The 19,511-nt window shown below is 42.9% G+C and overlaps 13 protein-coding genes across 13 annotated transcripts; 6 read left to right on the top strand and 7 right to left on the bottom strand.

The window, feature by feature from the left end:
* Positions 1-60: 60 nt before the first annotated feature.
* KL911_000822 (uncharacterized protein) lies at positions 61-1,716 on the bottom strand (the record flags this gene model as incomplete). The annotated part of the gene is made up of 1 exon (XM_043201119.1): positions 61-1,716. The coding sequence occupies one exon, from the start codon at positions 1,714-1,716 to the stop codon at positions 61-63; it is 1,656 nt and encodes a 551-aa protein (XP_043056386.1).
* A 385-nt stretch (positions 1,717-2,101) lies between these two features.
* Positions 2,102-3,616, top strand: KL911_000823 (uncharacterized protein; the record flags this gene model as incomplete). The annotated part of the gene is made up of 1 exon (XM_043201120.1): positions 2,102-3,616. One exon carries the CDS (start codon positions 2,102-2,104, stop codon positions 3,614-3,616), a length of 1,515 nt encoding a protein of 504 aa, XP_043056387.1.
* A 163-nt stretch (positions 3,617-3,779) lies between these two features.
* KL911_000824 (uncharacterized protein) lies at positions 3,780-7,055 on the top strand (the record flags this gene model as incomplete). The annotated part of the gene is made up of 1 exon (XM_043201121.1): positions 3,780-7,055. The coding sequence occupies one exon, from the start codon at positions 3,780-3,782 to the stop codon at positions 7,053-7,055; it is 3,276 nt and encodes a 1,091-aa protein (XP_043056388.1).
* A 214-nt stretch (positions 7,056-7,269) lies between these two features.
* KL911_000825 (uncharacterized protein) lies at positions 7,270-8,127 on the bottom strand (the record flags this gene model as incomplete). The annotated part of the gene is made up of 1 exon (XM_043201122.1): positions 7,270-8,127. The coding sequence occupies one exon, from the start codon at positions 8,125-8,127 to the stop codon at positions 7,270-7,272; it is 858 nt and encodes a 285-aa protein (XP_043056389.1).
* Positions 8,128-8,332: 205 nt separating this feature from the next.
* Positions 8,333-8,836, bottom strand: KL911_000826 (uncharacterized protein; the record flags this gene model as incomplete). Its single annotated transcript, XM_043201123.1, has 1 exon — positions 8,333-8,836. The coding sequence occupies one exon, from the start codon at positions 8,834-8,836 to the stop codon at positions 8,333-8,335; it is 504 nt and encodes a 167-aa protein (XP_043056390.1).
* Positions 8,837-8,941: 105 nt separating this feature from the next.
* Positions 8,942-9,976, top strand: KL911_000827 (uncharacterized protein; the record flags this gene model as incomplete). Its single annotated transcript, XM_043201124.1, has 1 exon — positions 8,942-9,976. One exon carries the CDS (start codon positions 8,942-8,944, stop codon positions 9,974-9,976), a length of 1,035 nt encoding a protein of 344 aa, XP_043056391.1.
* A 30-nt stretch (positions 9,977-10,006) lies between these two features.
* On the bottom strand, positions 10,007-11,485 carry KL911_000828 (uncharacterized protein; the record flags this gene model as incomplete). Its single annotated transcript, XM_043201125.1, has 1 exon — positions 10,007-11,485. One exon carries the CDS (start codon positions 11,483-11,485, stop codon positions 10,007-10,009), a length of 1,479 nt encoding a protein of 492 aa, XP_043056392.1.
* A 200-nt stretch (positions 11,486-11,685) lies between these two features.
* On the top strand, positions 11,686-13,374 carry KL911_000829 (uncharacterized protein; the record flags this gene model as incomplete). Its single annotated transcript, XM_043201126.1, has 1 exon — positions 11,686-13,374. The coding sequence occupies one exon, from the start codon at positions 11,686-11,688 to the stop codon at positions 13,372-13,374; it is 1,689 nt and encodes a 562-aa protein (XP_043056393.1).
* A 76-nt stretch (positions 13,375-13,450) lies between these two features.
* On the top strand, positions 13,451-14,092 carry KL911_000830 (uncharacterized protein; the record flags this gene model as incomplete). The annotated part of the gene is made up of 1 exon (XM_043201128.1): positions 13,451-14,092. The coding sequence occupies one exon, from the start codon at positions 13,451-13,453 to the stop codon at positions 14,090-14,092; it is 642 nt and encodes a 213-aa protein (XP_043056394.1).
* A 54-nt stretch (positions 14,093-14,146) lies between these two features.
* On the bottom strand, positions 14,147-14,962 carry KL911_000831 (uncharacterized protein; the record flags this gene model as incomplete). Its single annotated transcript, XM_043201129.1, has 1 exon — positions 14,147-14,962. One exon carries the CDS (start codon positions 14,960-14,962, stop codon positions 14,147-14,149), a length of 816 nt encoding a protein of 271 aa, XP_043056395.1.
* A 335-nt stretch (positions 14,963-15,297) lies between these two features.
* KL911_000832 (uncharacterized protein) lies at positions 15,298-16,671 on the top strand (the record flags this gene model as incomplete). The annotated part of the gene is made up of 1 exon (XM_043201130.1): positions 15,298-16,671. The coding sequence occupies one exon, from the start codon at positions 15,298-15,300 to the stop codon at positions 16,669-16,671; it is 1,374 nt and encodes a 457-aa protein (XP_043056396.1).
* A 52-nt stretch (positions 16,672-16,723) lies between these two features.
* Positions 16,724-17,905, bottom strand: KL911_000833 (uncharacterized protein; the record flags this gene model as incomplete). The annotated part of the gene is made up of 1 exon (XM_043201131.1): positions 16,724-17,905. The coding sequence occupies one exon, from the start codon at positions 17,903-17,905 to the stop codon at positions 16,724-16,726; it is 1,182 nt and encodes a 393-aa protein (XP_043056397.1).
* Positions 17,906-18,232: 327 nt separating this feature from the next.
* Positions 18,233-19,498, bottom strand: KL911_000834 (uncharacterized protein; the record flags this gene model as incomplete). The annotated part of the gene is made up of 1 exon (XM_043201132.1): positions 18,233-19,498. One exon carries the CDS (start codon positions 19,496-19,498, stop codon positions 18,233-18,235), a length of 1,266 nt encoding a protein of 421 aa, XP_043056398.1.
* Positions 19,499-19,511: the final 13 nt, after the last annotated feature.

The raw sequence follows: 19,511 nt of genomic DNA on the forward strand, positions 1-19,511 counted from the left end.
TATTTTTAAATACTGTAACTGGAATTTCCATAGTTTTTTTCTTTATACAAAGCTAGAAGTTTAGAGAAGCCAGGACAGCAGCTTATCGAACCTACTGTCAGGCTTGATCTTGGAGTTTTGCACTCTTTCATAATATTCTTCCTCGTGGTCTTCTATTTCTTTCAACCCAGTAGTCAAGTCAGCTGTGGCAGGATCAACTAACTTGGTTTTCATGAAAATCTTCCAGCCCACAAAAATTGCAATATTTAGGAAGACCATTAAGTAGTAATAAAGGAACGAATCGACATCAAAGGAAGGAATGAAAGCAAATGTCCCTAGGAAAGTGATGATCAAGAATGTGACGATAAGCCCAAAAATAGCGGGATATGGTTGCAATTTGGTGACCCAGGTTTGCAAAGGTAGAGAATACCGATCCAAGCCCTGAGCCTTACAGGCTCTGTAAAAACCAAGGTAAACAATCATCATGTAGAAGTAGTTTAGAACTTGGGAACCTGTTGTCAAATTAATCAGCCAGTTCAGAGCAACGGAAGCCGAGCTTCCAAGTTGTAGAAGCGATAAGCAGGCGAAACAAGTTGACAGCGCCAAACCCACAATTGGAACCCCGTTCGCTGTCGTAATGCTAAAAAATTTGGGAGCAAGCCCTCTCTTGGCTAGGGCAAACAAGGATCTGGACCCGCAATACATGTATGAGTTTCCAGCTGAGTAGGAGGACAGCATACACAGAACATTGACAATATGAGGCAACACCTTGATGTTCAAGTTTCTCATTGCAATGACATAAGGTGACACATTAGCACCAGCGGCGCCTTCTGCAACAGCTTTGACCAATGTAGGATCATTGTGTTTCAGGACGATGCCCACACAAAGCGATCCAAAAACGTAGAAGAAAATCAATCTGAAAATAATACTTTTGAATGCGACTGACATGGTTTTCCTTGGGTTTTCAGCCTCACCTGCAACCATACCCAAATACTCTGGAGCAGCCTCGCTGAACACTGCCTTTGCGTATGCTGACCAGAAAGCGTTTGCTCTGTTTCCAAGATACTTAGGGAAAGCGTCATTGTAGCTTCCAAAATTACGGAAACCGTATCTATCATGGCGAGGGTTTCCGCCCAACATCGTAACGAGGGTGAATAGCATTAGTCCAACTGCAAGGATGACCTTCCCGATCGATAAGAAAAACTCAGATTCCCCATACCACCTCACAGCAAAGATGTTCAGTATGACGTAGGAAACAATCATTGGAACAATCGATGCAGCTGCCGAATAGTCTTCTGTCCAGAAATGTATCATACTATTGACGGAAGTCACTTCGAACGGAACATAGAGAGCCATGAGAAGGTAAAAGTTATATCCAAAGCAGGCCTCCAGGGCAGGATCAACGAAACGTCCAGCGTGCGTGATGAAAGGCGAGTCAACAGGAAGGTAACAGACAACTTCTCCTATCGAGACAGTGACGATGTACATCACAAAAGCATGGAGCACGAATGCAACCAAAAGGTTTCCTGGTCCACCTGTGGACAAGGAGGCTCCAATAGTGACAAACATTGCTGTGCCGACAGATCCACCGATACTGATGAGGTCGATGTGACGACGACGTAACCTTCGAACCGTCTGACCATCTGTGACGAACTTGGATTTCTTGTTAGGTTGGTCCTCTATTGAAGTGACCTCGAGAGCTTCGACGGTTGGACCTTGTTTGGTAGTGAACTTCATTTCGGCGCACGATTTAATGAGCGGAGCAGATCTGACTTATATGGCAGATGGGAATAATTTGTAATGCTTATCTCTACATTTTCGACAATAGTACAGTCTTATCTGCAGGACCCTCGTGCATCTTGACCATGATAATAGTTTTACAGATAAAGAGTTCCGGTCAAGCCCTGTGAAACTGCAAGATTATGATGTAACTTACTGAATGCCGCCCAGAATTACCAAGAAACGTACGTAGGTTCAGCGTCGGATAGTCTCGATTCGTCAAAAAAATTTTCTACGGCATTGCCTTTTTAGTCGCACTTCCAGGGAAATTTATTCCAAACCAATCGATCAGTCTAAAATTTTCTTTTCGCGTAAAAGTTGTCACTGGCATAGTATCTCCCAAATGGGTGGTTTCAATAACGTTATCTTATCTAACAGTCACTTTGTCCCTCATTACAACGTCACCACTGGCATTGAGCGTCTTACCGTGTTACTGAAAGATAAAGAGACAACAGCAACGATCTATCCTATTTTTTCGCCTGACGATTTGCCATTTGAGCTTTTACGATTTTTAACGCAGGAATACAATGACGAAATCGCTAGGGGAGACACTCAACCGTTCTTCGAGCCTTTGACGATCGACGAGTTTAGAGACTACTGGTTTGGCCAATTTGCTGCTGTAATGGTGTTGGGCGACGACCCAACTTTGGACACTTCGTGGTCGCACAAGGAGTGGGCCAAGAGATGTCTAGGAACGTTTTTCATTAAAGCAAGTTATCCGGGCAGATGTGCACATGTGGCAACAGCAAACATACTCGTGAATGCTGGTATTAGAGAAAAAGGCATAGGCCGAATTTTAGCCGAATGTTTCCTGGCTTGGGCTCCAAAGCTCAGCTATACTTATGTGATGATGGAGCTAATTTTTGAAACGAATGCCCCGGCCAAAAATGTTTTGGAAAGCCTTCATTTCAAAAAGGTTGGGAGAATTAAAGGCTGTGGACTGCTCAAAAGTAGCAAAGATTCTTTGATAGATGCTATCACTTATGGTAGAGAGTTAGATCCGCCCGAGACCAAGACCGACCATACTTCAAAATATGAGAAAATTCGCAATTTTATTCTCACAAGAAAGTATCCAGATGATGCAGATCGACAGGAGAAATCACGGTTAAGAGCTCTCGCTTCTCACTACACCGTGGAAAACGGTCATTTGTATCTAAAAGGAAAAGAAGTGATCATGACACAGAAGGAGCAGCTTCGAATTACCAAAGACGCGCACGAACGTGGCCACGTCGGGATCAACAAAACAACTTCTTATTTGTGTGATAGGTATCACTGGCCAAAAATCAAAGAGATGGTCACTCAAGTCGTCAAATCTTGCCCGGAGTGCAAGGATCCCACCCTTTTATCCTTGAAAAGATCGGAAGTTCCGACGCCCAAGCTGAGAACAAAGTCACCAAGGCAGCAGTACATTCACCAACAGTCGCCGAATTCTTCTCTACCGCAACAATTACCGGACATTGCTCACATATATCAGAACTCACACATTGATTCGTCTAATCCTCTCAATGATATTTTGGCAAGTTCCGGAATCTCGGATGTCGTTGAAATGGTTCAACGACAACATCGCCACATACAAGAACCTCATCAAAGCCATTCGTTCGCGGACTATGCATCCCATTACCATCCAAGTATAACGTCCAATTTCCATTACGATTCGCCTGGCGGTCATTCAGAAACCCCTACTCCTGCGGACTCTCAAAGTTTGCGGTATAAAACCCCTAATTCGATTCCCATTGATCCGGCGGTTACTAAATCCCATAATCAAAGTCCTAGTGATGGTCCAGATGCTACAGCTTCTTCCGAGATTGATATGGCTCGAGCATTGCTTAATAGTGGACAGGAACAACCTCGGAATTAATTATGCAGGGATTTTAGTTCAATGTATCCTAGAAAAATATATTTTACAGCGAAGAAAAAACTAAGTTTAATTTACTCTCTGGGAATAACTTTAAAGTGAATCATGAATATATAGCATAGCATTACCTGAAAACGGAAACATGAGAAGACAAACATTAAGACCTATGTCTGGCCGAAGCCTTTCTGTTCAAAGCGAAATGTTTGGTACCAAAACCTTCTGGTTCAAAGCGCGAAAACAAATATATCACGTTCAAGCCAAACTAGGACCAATAGTAAGAAAGTTGATTCCTAACTTCTTGGTAGCGCACTATACGTATATCATATTTTGGTGCGTTATTGGTTCCATCTTGATCTACCCGAAGAAAAACATTAAATACATTGATGCTTTGTTTTTCGCTGCAGGAGCGTCAACTCAGGCCGGTTTAAATACTGTGGACACGAACAATTTGAGCTTATACCAACAGATAGTGATTTACTGTGTGACCATGTTCACAACTCCAATATTTATCCATTCGGCCATTGTGTTTCTGAGACTTTTCTGGTTCGAGAAATCATTTGATGACATTAAAGAGAAGTCGATGCAGAATTTCAAGATGCGTCGATCGGCGACTCTCGCTCAGTTCAGAACACATACGATGGATACTTCTAGAAGTTTGCGCCAAAACAGATCCAATACTACTGGTTTTCAGAATAAAAGTTACAATACTCACAATGCTTCTGAGGATCTAGGTATAAGACTAAACAAACTCAATCAAAAACAACAAGAAGAGGACCGAGAACAAAAGCTAGACAAAGTTTTTGAAGATGAGTATACTGTTCCTATGTCCTCAAGCTCAGGTGGATCCCCGGAACTAAAGAATCATGAAAAAGGTCAGGAGATAGAACTATCTCACATTTACGCATCCCATGATTATCCAACGGACAGGGGAGACGTGGTACATTACACTGAGCCCAGTGAGGAAGAAGGTGAGCAAGAAGTCCCGGAGACAAGGTCGAAAGACATCAAGTTTGTGGACTTACCGAAGCCACCCAACAAAAGGAGGAACAAAGATGTTGAGCCACGTGACCTTTATATGTCCATTTCTATGATGCAGCAGCAGAGAGATAATAATACAGCAGAGGATGAATCCGGACCGGCACTAGTTATACAAGGCCCCGCAGAAAGGACTGGAAGCAAACTCCCAGGCCATATTAGTCGCCATGAGAAAGAAATGAAACGCAAACAGCTGAAGAAAATCAGAAAGATGGAGAAAATGCAGGACCAACGTCCATCCTCTTCTGCAAATCCTCTAAAAGAAAAGTCTATACAATTCCAAGATCCAGTCAGACCACGCGAAAATTCAACAATCAGGTGGGAATCACAAATTCCTGTTCCGGAGCCCGAAGCAGAAGACGAAAGTGCTTTGAGCGATGAAGCAAACTCAAGCTTGGAAGATGCAGGTGAGGACCCGCTAGGCAACGATGACCTCAGCGACGAGGAGAATGGAGTGGGTTTTCGCCATGCGGGAAGAACACAATCTCATGTTATGACGATACCACATGGAAAACATGGCACCAAACTCGACCGAAGGGCCCACACTTTTGACGTACCAGTAGAGAAGAAACCAGACTCACGCAAAAAAGGTGTTAATATTGTGAAATCACCAACCTTTGACAAGATGCTGCGCAAAAATATGAAGGACAAGTACAACAGATTCACTAGAATGGGAAGACGTTTTACATCTTCTCGTACGGGCGTTTTCAATGTCTTCACGGATGACATCGAGACTCTCTCAGATAATGATCTTGCTAGTTTATATTCTAGGTCTAGCAAACATGCTCCGCCAAACTACTTGTCCTGGACACCAACCATCGGAAGAAATTCCACTTTTGTGGCGTTGACAGATGAACAAAAGGAAGAGCTAGGAGGTGTGGAATACCGTGCTTTGAAATTGCTCAGTACTATTCTAGTTTCCTACTACACTGGCTTCCACCTCATGGGAATCATATGCTTTGTTCCTTTCATAACGAAGACGATGAAGTATTTGAATATCGTTAGAAGTGATGGCATCGCCCCAGCATGGTGGGGCTTTTGGTATCCCCAAACATGCTTTAACGATTTGGGAATTACTCTTACCCCTGACTCAATGATGTCGTTCAAAGAGAACGCATTTACCTTAATCATAGGAGGATTCTTGATTGTCGCTGGAAATACAGGATTTCCAATTTTACTTCGATTCATCATTTGGATACTACATCGCTTTTCAAAGCCACTCACGTTGTACAGAGAGTCGTTGGAATTTTTGCTAGAACATCCGAGAAGATGTTTCACGTTGCTATTCCCGTCGGGGCCTACGTGGTGGCTATTTTTTGTGCTGGTTGTGCTGAATTGCATCGACTGGTTGCTTTTCATCATTCTGGATTTCAACAAGAGCGTCTTGGAAGACGTGAGACCGGGATATCGTGTTTTGGATGGGCTTTTCCAAGCTATATCCACTAGGACAGCAGGCCTATCAGTGGTGGATTTGTCTCAATTGAGTCCGGCCGTACAGGTAAGTTACCTAGTGATGATGTACATCTCTGTGATGCCATTGGCAATATCTATTAGACGAACCAATGTCTACGAGGAACAGTCTCTGGGTGTTTATTTTGACAACAACGACATTAGCTCCACGAACAATACGGATAATACTAATAACAATAATCAGAATGGGAAGAGTAACCAGACGATATCTTTCATCGGCACACATTTGCGCAAACAGTTGTCTTTTGATTTGTGGTTCCTGTTTCTCGGTCTGTTCATCGTTTGTATTTCTGAGAGTGGAAGATTGACTAAAGGTGATATACATTTTACTATTTTCAGCTGCCTTTTTGAGATCACTTCTGCCTACGGTACTGTGGGTTTGAGTCTGGGTTATCCAAACACTACACCATCGTTTTGCGGTCAATTCAACACTCTGTCTAAAGTGGTGCTTATTTTCATGATGGTCAGAGGAAGACATAGAGGTTTGCCTTACTCAATAGACAGGGCTATCATGCTTGAGACCGACAAGATCAAAATGCGGGACGACCTCCAAGCCCATCATACTCTGAGACGGGCTCAAAGTATGCAGACATCGCCGACATATGCATCATCGCACCATGGCCCTTTGCTGAGGGTCAACACAACTCGAAACGAGGGATTCGATACCGGCAACATTTGGCCATTTTTGAAGAGGAAAGCATCTGCGGTTGCGGGAGAATTCAGGAGAAATTTACATGCAAGGGATTATGATTCTGAGAATGAACAAGCTATAGAGTTTGACCACGAGTTTGTTCCTTCATATAACGGTTACAGAGACGTCGAAAGTAACAGAATAGATATGACGGACAGACATATAAATGAGAGATCTTCGCTTTCGCCAACTGAACCCGCGTCTGCAGCATCATCCACTAGATCCAAGCGCCATAATTCACTTTAATAAGCAATCTTTTTAATGATTTTTAGCGTTAAGCATGATCCGCTCGGGTAATCAAACTTTGTTGTTTACACCAACCGCACTTAAGTTGATTCCCATTTATCAGCATACCATTCAGCTGCATCATTGCTTCAGCAGCGTGCTCGTGATGGTCAAAATTTACGAAGGCACATCTTCTTTCGGATTAGAATTAGAAGTCAATAATGTAGCCAAAATTTTACAATGAAGAAACGAGGGCTTCTTGTGTCACATATCGTACTAAATTTCCAAGGTAAGTAGTCCTTTTCCAAGAGCTTCGGTGGTATATTGTATTATAATAGTCGGTAGTATTAATGGAAGGGATGCTCAAAGGATGTGGTTGAATAATTGAAAAGTCAGAATGCATAGATTGCGTGCAGTTCGATGAGGGATGATGATGGTCTAATTTACGACTTGCTATGTTGAGTCTTATTGACCGTCCACCGACCGGAGCTCCATTCATCTCATAAAGACACTTGTTCGCATCTTGAATATCCAGAAATGATACAAATCTGTATCCTCGCGATCTGCCAGATTTCATGTCCCACATCACATTTGCTTGAACAAGAGAACTGTACTTAGTGAGGAAACGGCCAAGCATCTCATCATTCAGGTCTGGCAATAAGTCGCCAACACATAGATCGTGGAAGTTGCTGGATTTTGAGCGTTGCGTCTGGAAAGCCCATGAAACTTTGGTTCGGCATCCGGCTACAAGGGCCCCATCAACTGATTTTAATGCGCTTTCTGCTAGTACAAGTGGGCCGAACTTGATGAAAGGATAATGGAATCCAAATCTATTCTTGTCGTTCAGAAGCTTTATGCACTGTAGAGGAGAACCTGCGGGGAGAAACAGCTCCCTTAGGGTATTGGTCACAGATTTGTGTAGTCCACCAGCATGTAAAACTGTGCTAGAGACTTCTCGCCCGCCCCCAATTGCACTTGCTGGAAAGCTGTATTGAGCATTCAGACTTGTGCCTGTGGTCGGCCTCTCTTTTGAAGTCACCTGGGATGTATACGTGCTTACCGATGAACAATTGGAATTCAATCCTGTAGCCATATGCTCTATTAGAAGGCTTGCAAATATGCCTCGAGGTCAATGTCGACGTATTTTGCAACCGCTGAGTTTGCGTTGATTTGCAGAGTGTAAAAGTTTCGTTCCGATAAACTTCCCTATTTTCCACAAAAACCAAGATAGTCAAATTGGTCCCGTATGATGAGTTTTTGATCTCGTCCTACGACAGACCGGCACGTAATAAATCAGCTCACATTTCTCCACAATTCGAAATATTGATGTCAATCACGGGACGTTCATTGTCAACGGTCACATGTTCAATTGTCCGAATAATGTCCTTACCCTCGATTACACGCCCAAAGACCACGTGTTTTCCATCCAGAAAACTATTGTGAGCCAAATTGATGAAAAATTGACATCCATTGGTATTGGGGCCTGAGTTTGCCATAGCTACGGTCATAGGCTCATTCTTAAACATGAAGCCTTCATCCTCAAACGAATCCACTCCATAAATCGTTTTGCTTCCAGTTCCATTCCCCCTCACGAAGTCGCCCCCTTGAATCATAAACCCAGGCACTACACGATGAAATCGACTGTTCTTATATCCTATAGGCCTTCCGAGTTCTCTATATTCACCTGTGCAGAATTGGCGGAAATTTTCTGTCGTTCTTGGAAGTTGTTCGGTATAGAGCTCAATCTTCACGCGTCCAAGAGGTTTAGGTCCCAAGCTAACATCCAGAAACACGATCGTCATTAAAGTATCAGCATGGATTTTTTTTTTTTTTTTTTTTTTTTTTTTTTGGCTTGGGCGGTGCCAATAAACAAGAGACTCAAATAATCAAAACTATTTTCTCGTATAATGTCTGGCGATAAACGAGTTCATACTTCTGTCCCCGATACCGAGACGGCAATTGATCGAAACTTGCCCGAATTTCCTGCGGCAAAACCTATCGACGAGGATAATTATTTCAGGCTTCATAAGCCCCCCCCTTATCTATCTCAGATATCCAGAGATGTTGCGGAATTCATTAACTACCACCATCTCCAAAAGCGCAAAATTGTGCTGGTAACTTCTGGAGGTACCACGGTACCTTTGGAAAACAATACTGTTCGATTCATTGACAACTTCAGCGCAGGGACGAGAGGTGCAACTAGCGCAGAGTACTTTTTGGAGAATGGATACGCAGTGGTATTTTTACACCGAGAATTTTCCTTGCTACCTTATTCAAGACACTACAGCCATACTACCAATTGTTTTCTAGATTATATGACGGAGTCCAAAGATGGAAAAGTAGAGGTCAATGCTGAGTTCCAGAAAGAAATGATTGTTGTGCTCCGCAAATATAGATACGCCCAGAGCAACAACTTGCTATTACTGGTACCATTCACTACCGTGCACCAATATCTATTCACTTTGAAACTCATCGCGCAAGAACTTTCGGTGATCGGTTCTGATGCTCTCTTTTATTTAGCGGCAGCAGTCTCGGACTTCTTTCTTCCTTCCTCTCGAGTTCCTGAGCACAAAATTCAAAGTCAGGAGTCAGGAGGGAAGTTGGTGGTCGATCTAGAACCAGTTCCGAAGTTTCTGAGCAGACTAGTGGACTCCTGGGCCCCAATTTCTATGATAGTATCGTTCAAGCTGGAAACCGATAGCTCAATCCTGATAAAAAAAGCAAGAGGTGCACTCGAGAGGTACAATCATCAGTTGGTCATTGGCAATCTGCTGCAAAGCAGAAAATACGAGGTTGTCTTTGTTACCCAAGAAAGCGAAAGATGGGTGCGTTTATCACAAGAACAGGTGGATGCTGGCATTGACATAGAGTCCCTCATTATCCCTGAGGTGATCAAATTACACCAATCTTCCATCGAAGAGAAGAAGAAAATGGGTTTGTAGAGTCTCTCCAAATCTATTAGTCATTTGAATTTACAAGAACGATAAACCGATACCATATTGGATACCTTTGCGCACTTCATCGCCGTTATGTATCGCGATCGGCAGAGTGAAGTTGAATTCAAATCTAGCTGCCGGATGAGCATATACAATTCCAAACCCTGCCGTGGTATTCAGCTGATTGAATAAACTGAATAAGCCAGTTCTGGAGGTGTCCAAATTAATCAGTCTACCTGAATTCAGAAAGTAGTGAAGCTTGAAGTTGGAGTCAGATGACAGAAACGGTATACGTTGGAACAGACTGAGCCCGTAACTGGAAGATGCGTCACCTCCAATACTCAGTCCCATTTGCTTAGGTCCTATGCCTGATGTCCAAAATCCTCGGATATCGTTAGGTCCACCCGATTGAAACTTATCCATCGGATGAATAAGAGCATTGTTCAGGCCTTTGATGAATCCTAGTTTCATAGTCATGCTCAAGCTCAAAGAATTGCTGATCTTGAAGGCTTGTAAAAGCTGCAGAGTTGTCTTCAAGAAAGTAGATGCAGGAAGAAACGAATACTCAATGGTAGACTTGAAAAGATGTCCCGAAGTTGGAAAAATTGGCTGATCTCTTGTATCGTGGGACACCGAGTAAACAACGCTCGACTTTGGAGACTCTCCAGCGTTGAACAAAAAATAGTCATTAATCAGAGAATTATTGCGGTAGCCATTTGGAGATGGCTCGAGACTCATTGTCCGTATGAGATTCTCGAATGTAAGCTCTTGGTTAAAGCGATTTTCAAAAGGGAGGTAATTAGTTGATAATTTCGTGGTAACCCCGCTAACAATCTGCTCATGATAAGTGGTATAATCTATGAATCTGGAAGAATGGTAAAGCAGGATGCCAATCTTGTGATCTGGGCTGTTTAATATTGGCATACTATAATCCAAAAGATATTGTGATCTGTTCCTAGTGCCAATCTGATTCGAAGCCATATTGGTATCAAAGGTAAGTGTTTCTGCACCACCGAAAATGTTGCGCCATTGAAGCGATAGATAGCCGTCTCCTTCTCCGTTACCAACATTGGTGCCAATTTTCATGAATAGCTTTTTCACTGGCTTGATCTTCACATTGGCCACTAGCTCAAGCGTATCAAGAGAACTTCCTGGTGACTTAAGAGCAGTTGAATCAATTTTGGAAGTTACTTGCTCAACTGCTGTCGTTTTCGTAAAATTGTAAGCTGTGGTATCGACTTTCTGTAAAAATGACTTTAAAGTCAATAAACCTGGATTTTTTAACAAGGGTTGTAACTGACGTGCAAGAAATCTATCTCGAAATTGCAAATTGTCTCCGAGAACGTTAACTTGACTCACTTTGACAGGTCGCAGTGAGTTCTCTCTCAAGAGCTCGTTGAGCATATTCTGATTATATTCCAAGATCACCTGCTGCCTTTTCACCTCTAAATCGTCAAGCTTCGATGGCTTGCCTGAGGCAAAGGTCTCCATAAAACGATCACTGTGATTTGTCATGGGCGATATCGACTGTCGAAGGAATGTATCTCTATATCTCTTAGATCTTGAGCGACGATCGACGTTATTTACAAATTTTTCAGAGTCATTTTAAATTAAGACTAAAAAACTTCATTGAAAGGAACTTGATCTTCAGCATTACATCAAGTTGTGTCAGCAATAATTTTGCACTGAAGACCTGACAAGGAGGATAGCAGAGAATGTGCGGAATCTTAGGGCTAGTGCTAGCTGATCAAAGCCAGAATTGTGCAGCTGAGCTTTTTGATGGATGTCTTTTCCTACAGCACAGAGGTCAGGACGCCGCAGGCATAGTTACATGTGGAAAAAGAGCCAGGCTTTACCAGTGTAAAGGCAACGGAATGGCTAGTGATGTCTTCACTCAACAAAGGATGTTGGGACTTGTTGGAAATATGGGTCTTGCTCATCTTAGATATCCCACCGCAGGCTCCAGTGCCAATTCGGAGGCGCAACCGTTTTACGTCAATTCTCCGTACGGCATTGCCTTGAGTCACAATGGAAATCTGACTAATGGAGAAGAGCTCAGAACTTATCTCGACGAGGTGGTTCACAGGCACATCAATACAGACTCTGATTCTGAGCTTTTGCTTAACTTATTTGCCAGTGAGTTGGCTGCGTATGGAAAATCCAGAGTCAACAACAACGATCTTTTCAAGGCCTTGAAGGGGGTGTACGAGAAAGTCAGAGGCGCATATGCTTGCGTTGCTATGCTTGCCGGCTATGGTATCATAGGATTTAGAGATCCTCATGGCATTCGTCCTCTCCTAATCGGCGAGCGCTTGAAGGACGATGGATCGAAAGATTACATGCTTGCTTCAGAGTCTGTTGTTCTGAAAGCTCATGGGTTTCAAGTGTACAGAGACATTCTACCAGGAGAGGCAGTCATTATACCGAAGAACTCCATGGTTCCCGAGTTTAAGCAGGTTGTGCCTATGCAATCGTATACTCCCGACATTTTCGAATATGTGTATTTTGCAAGACCTGATTCCGTCTTGGATGGAATTAGTGTGTACAGATCGAGATTGGAAATGGGTACCAAACTGGCTGAAAACATCACCTGTCAGTTCAAGAAAGATGGACTTGATGTGCGAAAAGAGATAGATGTGGTCATTCCTGTTCCAGATACATCAAGACACTCTGCCCTCCAATGCGCTAATACGATGAACATTTCCTACAGAGAAGGCTTTATCAAAAACAGATACGTTGGTAGAACATTTATTATGCCCGACCAGAAACAAAGACAGTCCTCGGTGAGGAGGAAACTGAACGCAATGGCCTCCGAGTTTTATGGGAAATCGGTTCTCTTGGTTGATGATTCCATTGTGAGAGGTACAACGTCAAAGGAAATTATTAGTATGGCCAGAGAAGCGGGCGCAAAGAAGGTTTATATAGCATCATGTTGCCCTGCCATCAGACATAACCATATTTATGGAATTGATCTTGCTGACAATCGTGCGCTGGTCGGCTACAATAGAACAGATGAACAAATCTCGGAAGCAATTGGTGCTGACCGCGTCTTCTACCAAAATCTTCAAGATCTTATTGAATGCTGTGTGAAGGATAATCAAATTAAAGACCACGAGATGGAGCTTGCTTTGACCCCTGTTGTTTCCAGAGACGATACAATTGATTCTCAGATTTTGACAAATAAGACATCTCCGCCCATCGACTCTTTCGAAGTTGGTGTGTTTACGGGCTCCTACGTCACTGGTGACGAAAGCGAATATTTATCCTTTGCCGAAAGAGCTCGTGCTCTAAATGAAAAAATCAAGAATAAGGCAAAGGTGAATAGAGGCATAGAAAGTTTGGATATAGAAGACGTGAAGGCTTCTGTAGACATCTCCATCTTTAACAGTGGAGACTACAGTTAAATGTTCACTCTGTCACTGGTTGGCGCACGATAATCTACATACGGACATAAAAAATTTCATAAAAAAATTTAGTTCAATGGGCCAACTTTCGAACGAGAGGGTGGTAGATTCTGATTCTGATCTTTCTGATCAGGAACTCCGTGGTTTTCAGCCGCCTCTGGGATTCAAGAAGGTGGAAGATCTGGAAATTGTGGGAAGGCTATCACCTAAGAATCTAAAAAATAAGGAAATCTGGTTGATTCAGGTGCCTTCAGATTTGAACATCAAGAAACTCAAAAAGCTACCAGTTAATCTTGGAGTCGGTCGAACGACTGAGTTCAAGGTGAAAGATACCGATTATGCGTTGAACGAAGACATTGCAGCAACAGAGCAGGACGTCCTAAAGAGAAGATATAAAATCATGAGCGCACAAAACAAGAAATCACTTCAACCTGTTCCCAAACTGGAGATTTCGAGATTTTATAGTGTATCGGAGAAGGTCAAAATTCCAGAGATTAACTACGGGAAGGTAGTGACTCAAAGACGTGATGTGGAGCAACATTTCGACTTAAGAATGAGACATTTCCCAACAGGATATGGTAAGGATAACTATGAGGAGGCCAAAAAGGAGGATAAGTCTGTTGCCACACCAAATCCACAAAAGAGAAAGAGCGAGGATTCCTCAAAGAAGGAGAAAAAGCATAAGAAAGATAAAAAGAAGAAAGACGCCGAAGATTAGTCTGTACAATAGTTGAAGTCTTAATTTTAAGTATCATTGGTGTAAATGTTTACATCAGGACATTTTACTGTAGTCCTTGAGAATTCCTTTCATGTGCGTGTTTGTGATCTTTCCTCTTCTTGCCTTCTTTTGCTTCCTTTCTTGCACGGGAGCAACCTTCTTACTCTTTACGGAATCTGGATCAACATTGGTAGGCTTCGATCCAGTTTCAATCAACTGTCTAACAAGATCATCACCCTTGGGGACCTTGATTTTTGCCCACATATCATAGAATTCTGGCTCCACCACATTTTCAAGCTTATAGAACCCAACATTCAACCAAATATGGCGTGGGGCATTTTCTTTCTTGGTCTTGTGAACTATTATCTTCTCTTCTTTCTCCAATTGTGCCAAGGTCTCGAGACATCCATTCCATCCATCTTTCAACTGTTTCACCGAAAGACCAGAGAAAGTAGGTTGATTTTCAAGAACCTTGATCAGGTCATCCCCAGTTTTAATATTATGCAACGAAAGGTACTCCAGTGTTTGGTTCACAGGATCATACTTAATTCTGTCGACGTTTGTGAGCACCTTCAACAATTTAGGATCCACCTTACACTTGATATGCTGCTGGAGCTCGTCTATTTTGACCGGATGGTCACTGGTCTTGATGAAATCCGAGGCGGTCATCAAACGTATGGAAAGAGAGCTTGCAGGGGCAGAATCATAGTCGCTTGTTCTCGGTCTTTTTGTTTCATCATCGTTCCCGGCATCGTTCGAGCGCTTCAAAGAAGATTTATCAACTATACGTCGCTGTGAGGGAAGAGTGGTAGATGAGTTGCGAACAGTTTTTCTGAACTGGCTAAGTTGTGAAGCGAACGGGTCTGACATGCCAGGAAAGATTAGTTATGGATTGTCTTTTCCGTTATGATAATAGTACACGACCAGGAAATATATAAAATAGCTCCTCGCGAAACTTTTCACTACACAAACCTTCTGGTTCCAAGCTGGTGATACGAGGTAATGTTACAGTTCATAAGTTTTGGGATCAAAGGTCAAATCAATTGACAGCTCTAAAACCATCGTCGTAGAGGTCTACGCAAGTATTGACTCATGAGATGATGATGACCTGACAGCTGCAACAGACTAATCTTGTAACAGCTAGTAGTAATCTGGAGGACTGAAAAAAATTTTCAAATTTAATTCGCCTCTTACCTGTACATAAAATGATTAACCTTGTCACAAAATCTGCCAGATGTGCACGTTTGGTGACACAAAAGCCAATCGTTGCGAGACGCACTCTGGATGCGTCTCGGTATAGATTTTACAGTGAGAAAAAGGACGAGAAAAAATCTGACTCCATCCTGGACGAGGACCTTCTTGCCAAAGCGGGCATAGATACAGAGCCCAAATCTGAAGGAGAACCTAAAAGATACGAACCGCAAGAAGACGAGTATGGTCAACCTAAAAAGAGAAGAAACAATGTCAAATCCTCTCTAGATAAGAAGAAAGACAGACTGGCCAAATTGTTCTGGTTCTCTGTTCTAGGGGCCGCGTTGGCAGGAGGAATCTACAATTCCAGAGACTGGGACCCAGAGGAAGATAAGGAACTGTACAACCCCGATGAGAACGGACTGAATCCAGTGAACGTGTGGACTAGATTCAAGAAGAGAATGTGGGGAGTCACAAACGTGTTTTCCGAACCGGCGTTCACTGATCTCCTTCCGCCTCCGCCTCCTGCTCCCTACAGACACCCGTTGACCTTAGTGTTAGAGCTTGATGACCTGCTTATTCATGCCGATTGGGACCATAAAAAAGGATGGAAGACTGCCAAGAGACCAGGGGTCGACTACTTTTTGGGCTACCTTTCGCAATACTATGAAATTGTGATCTTTTCTAGATCTTCAATGGCTTTTGCTGAAACGGCTGTTGCTAAACTGGACCCCTATCATGCGTTCATTTCCTACTCTTTGTTCCGCGAGGCTTGCAGAACCAAAGATGGGAAAGTGATCAAGGATTTGAGCTTGATGAACAGAGATTTAGGAAAACTGATCATCATTGATCCAGATGAATCGTGTTATTCGATGCAGCCTGAAAACGCAATTCCTATTGATAAATGGGATGGCAAAAAAGACGATAAACTTGTTAGATTGATTCCTTTCCTTGAATACCTGGCCACCCAGCCAATTAAGGATGTGAGACCTGTTTTAGCATCGTTCAAGGATAAAAAGAAAATCCCAGAAGAATTTGCTGAGAGAGAGGCGAAGTTGAGACAACAATGGGAAAAAGAGCAGAAGCAAATCAATGGCTCCACCCTTACCTCCTCATTACTGGGTATCTCCCAAATCAGACCTAAAAAGATGCCTTTGGACCTGATCAGAGAACATGGGCAGAAAAACTACCTTCACATGTACAATTACTTGAAGGAGAATGGAGAGAAGCTGTTGCAAGAAGAACAACAGAAAACGAAGGAGCTGTTGGCTGATCAGAAGTTAACTCTGGAGAAAATCTTCACCGAAGGAATGCCAACCGCCGAGGATATTGCTAAGCAGCAGGCTATGCAGGCCGCACAAGAAGGACAGGCTCCAGCAAAACGATGAATGTTATGAGTATGACGAAATATGTCTATGTGCGTTTAGTAAATTGGAATCTCTAGTATTTACCGAGAGCAAGGCTCTTAATAAGTTCGTATGCGATACTTCCTTCCATTGGAAGAGAAATATCTTCAAGTTCTCCCCCACTCAAAAGGGTTTTGATATCGTCAGCATCAAACCATCTACATTCAGCCAGTTCATTATCCAACTCCGTATTAATAATCTCATGAACTCCATTGAAGTGAACAACCCCAAAGCAGCCAATCATCAGATTTGCAGGGAACGGCCAAGGTTGACTTGCAGCTATCTTGACTTCCTGTGCGGAGCATCCAGTCTCTTCCCAGATTTCTCTGAGTGTGGACTCCTCTATGGTTTCCCCTGGTTCCATAAACCCAGCAATACACGAGAACATTCTCTTACCGTTTGGACCTGCGGGATGTCTTCGGCTATTCCCCAAAAGGATTTTTTTGCCGTCGGAGGAGACAGCGCCCACGATAATGACTGGATCTGTACGGGGGAAGCAGACATTACTCACAGCAGAGCTTTTCACAGGACATTCATCTTTGGGAGTTTGACATAAAAGTCTTGTTCCAGCATCCACTGGAATCACTCGCTGCCCACAGCCTGGACAGAACTTGTTTCTCATAAGCCAATCAACATACATTTTGGAGTACGCAAACAAGGAGGACTCATTTTTGGACACGGTAAGAATACTCATCATGTTGCTCACTATGTTAACGTCGTCAAACGATGAGAGATAAGCTTGGAGCTCTTGACTGTGTGTGACATCAACTGCATAGTATGGAGTCCCCTGATATTTATCGTACTTAAACTGAGGGTATTCTTTCAGTTCACAAGAATTCGGGTATATGAAAGAGCTAGTCAAAGAATTATCATTGAAAAGGAATCTTTCGTCTAACCCGTCTTCATCGAGACCCAGAAAGACCATTGTAACATCGTCCCTCAGATCGACCGCTTTCTTCGAATTCTTCACACTCCAGTCATGAAAAATTTGAACCAATTGTGATGGAAGCGTGTTCAATTGCAAGTTGAGCAAGCCATATCTGCCGTTTTTTTGAATCATATACGGATGAACCCCATTTTTGCCATCCTGTTTGTAAAATACTAAACGTGAAGGTGAAAGCGGATCTCGAATAGTTTTGGAAATAAAGTCATCGTTAGCTCGTAGGAACGAAAACCTGTTGAGAGTTGTAGTCGTTCCAAAAAAGATATCAGTCATGCCTCTCTTTGTTTTAATTCCTCTAATAAAATTCAGGGAACGAAATACTTTACGTATGGGGTTCTTCATACCCGGGTAAAAGACTCCTTGCCTGAAGTCTCCGCCAACGCAGCTTCGAAAACCAAGTCCGAAATGCGACTGTAGTCGCGACGATTAATTTTATAGGGTTGTAAATTAGATTTGAATTGATTATGGACAATGAGAAATAATGGCCCAGATAAGCTAAAATATACTATACGAATACGCACAAACAGACATCAGCTAACTGATCAACAACAGAAGTACCAAAATGGAGTTGATATACTTAATCTTTACCTGAACTGACAACTAGAGCCATGCTGGATTAAAGTTCGACTGTTCGTGGTTTTGCGGAGCATTCAGTTGAGAAGCAGACTTATTATTGTAACCTTGCTGAACGCTCTTGTATTGAGTGCCTACAGGCAATGGAGATGGATCAGGAACCGGTTGGGCCTGACTTTGCGATTGTTGTAATAGCGGCTTCACGGCATTAGGGCTGGACACTGGATCTTGGTAATATTGTTGTTGCGATGAGAGATTATGCTGCTGCTGCTGTGTTGGTTGCTGTAATGTCGTAGGGTCTTGTTTGTCTTCCTGTTTGTCCTCTTGCTTTCCTTCGCCTTCATCGCCATTTTGAATGGCCTTTTGTTGCTGCTGCTGTTGTTGTTGTTGTTGCTGCTGGTGCAGCTTGTACTTGAAAACAGTCCAGTCGAAAATCGAATCATAAAGGTACCCTTCCCTAATGAATAGCTGTCTGAATATTTTCCTCAAATAAATATAGTCAGGCTTGTCATCGAACCTTAGAGCTCTCACATAGTTCAGGTAATGTCTGAATTCAAGAGGAAGGCCTCTAGCCAAAACTTCAGCAGGGGTTGCCATCTTCTTCTCCAAGATGCGGTCGTACTTTTGTCTTTTGGTGGCCGCCTTTAAACCCTGCCATGGCAAAGAGCCCCGACAGAAATATATGAGGACGTATCCCAAAGATTCCAAATCGTCCCTTCTAGATTGCTCGATACCGAGATGAGTGTTGATTGATGCATATCTTGCTGTTCCAGTAAGATTTTTGTTCTCTCTGTAAGGAATGTGGAGATGGGTTCTTGGATCCCTAAACTTCTTTGCAAGACCAAAGTCGATCACGTTAACTTGTGAACCTTTTTTGCCAATGCCCATCAAAAAATTATCAGGTTTAATGTCTCTGTGAATGAAGCTTCTGGCATGTATGAATTCAATCCTGCAGAGAAGCTGATCCGCAAGCAAAAGCACAGTCTTGTATGAGAATTTTCTGTTACAGTAGTTGAAGAGGTCCTCCAAAGATGGTCCAAGAAGATCGATAACCATAGCGTTGTAATCGCACTCTGTTCCGAACCATCTCACGAAAGGAATGCCGACACCTCCACAAAGAGCCTTGTAGACTTTCGCCTCGTATTCCAGTTGAGGGTGCTTAGCTCTAACATTCTCGAGCTTGATAGCGACCTCCTCACCGGAAATAATGTTCGTACCAAGATAGATATCACCGAAAGAACCTGACCCGATCTTTCTGCCGATCCGGTACTTTCTGCCGACCCGTAAATCCATCGTGAGTCAGATA

The sequence above is a fragment of the Ogataea haglerorum genome, assembly GCF_019207285.1.
Source record: "Ogataea haglerorum isolate 81-453-3 chromosome Unknown 81-453-3_NODE_2_length_903871_cov_94.662503, whole genome shotgun sequence".
Classification (NCBI taxonomy): domain Eukaryota; kingdom Fungi; phylum Ascomycota; class Pichiomycetes; order Pichiales; family Pichiaceae; genus Ogataea; species Ogataea haglerorum.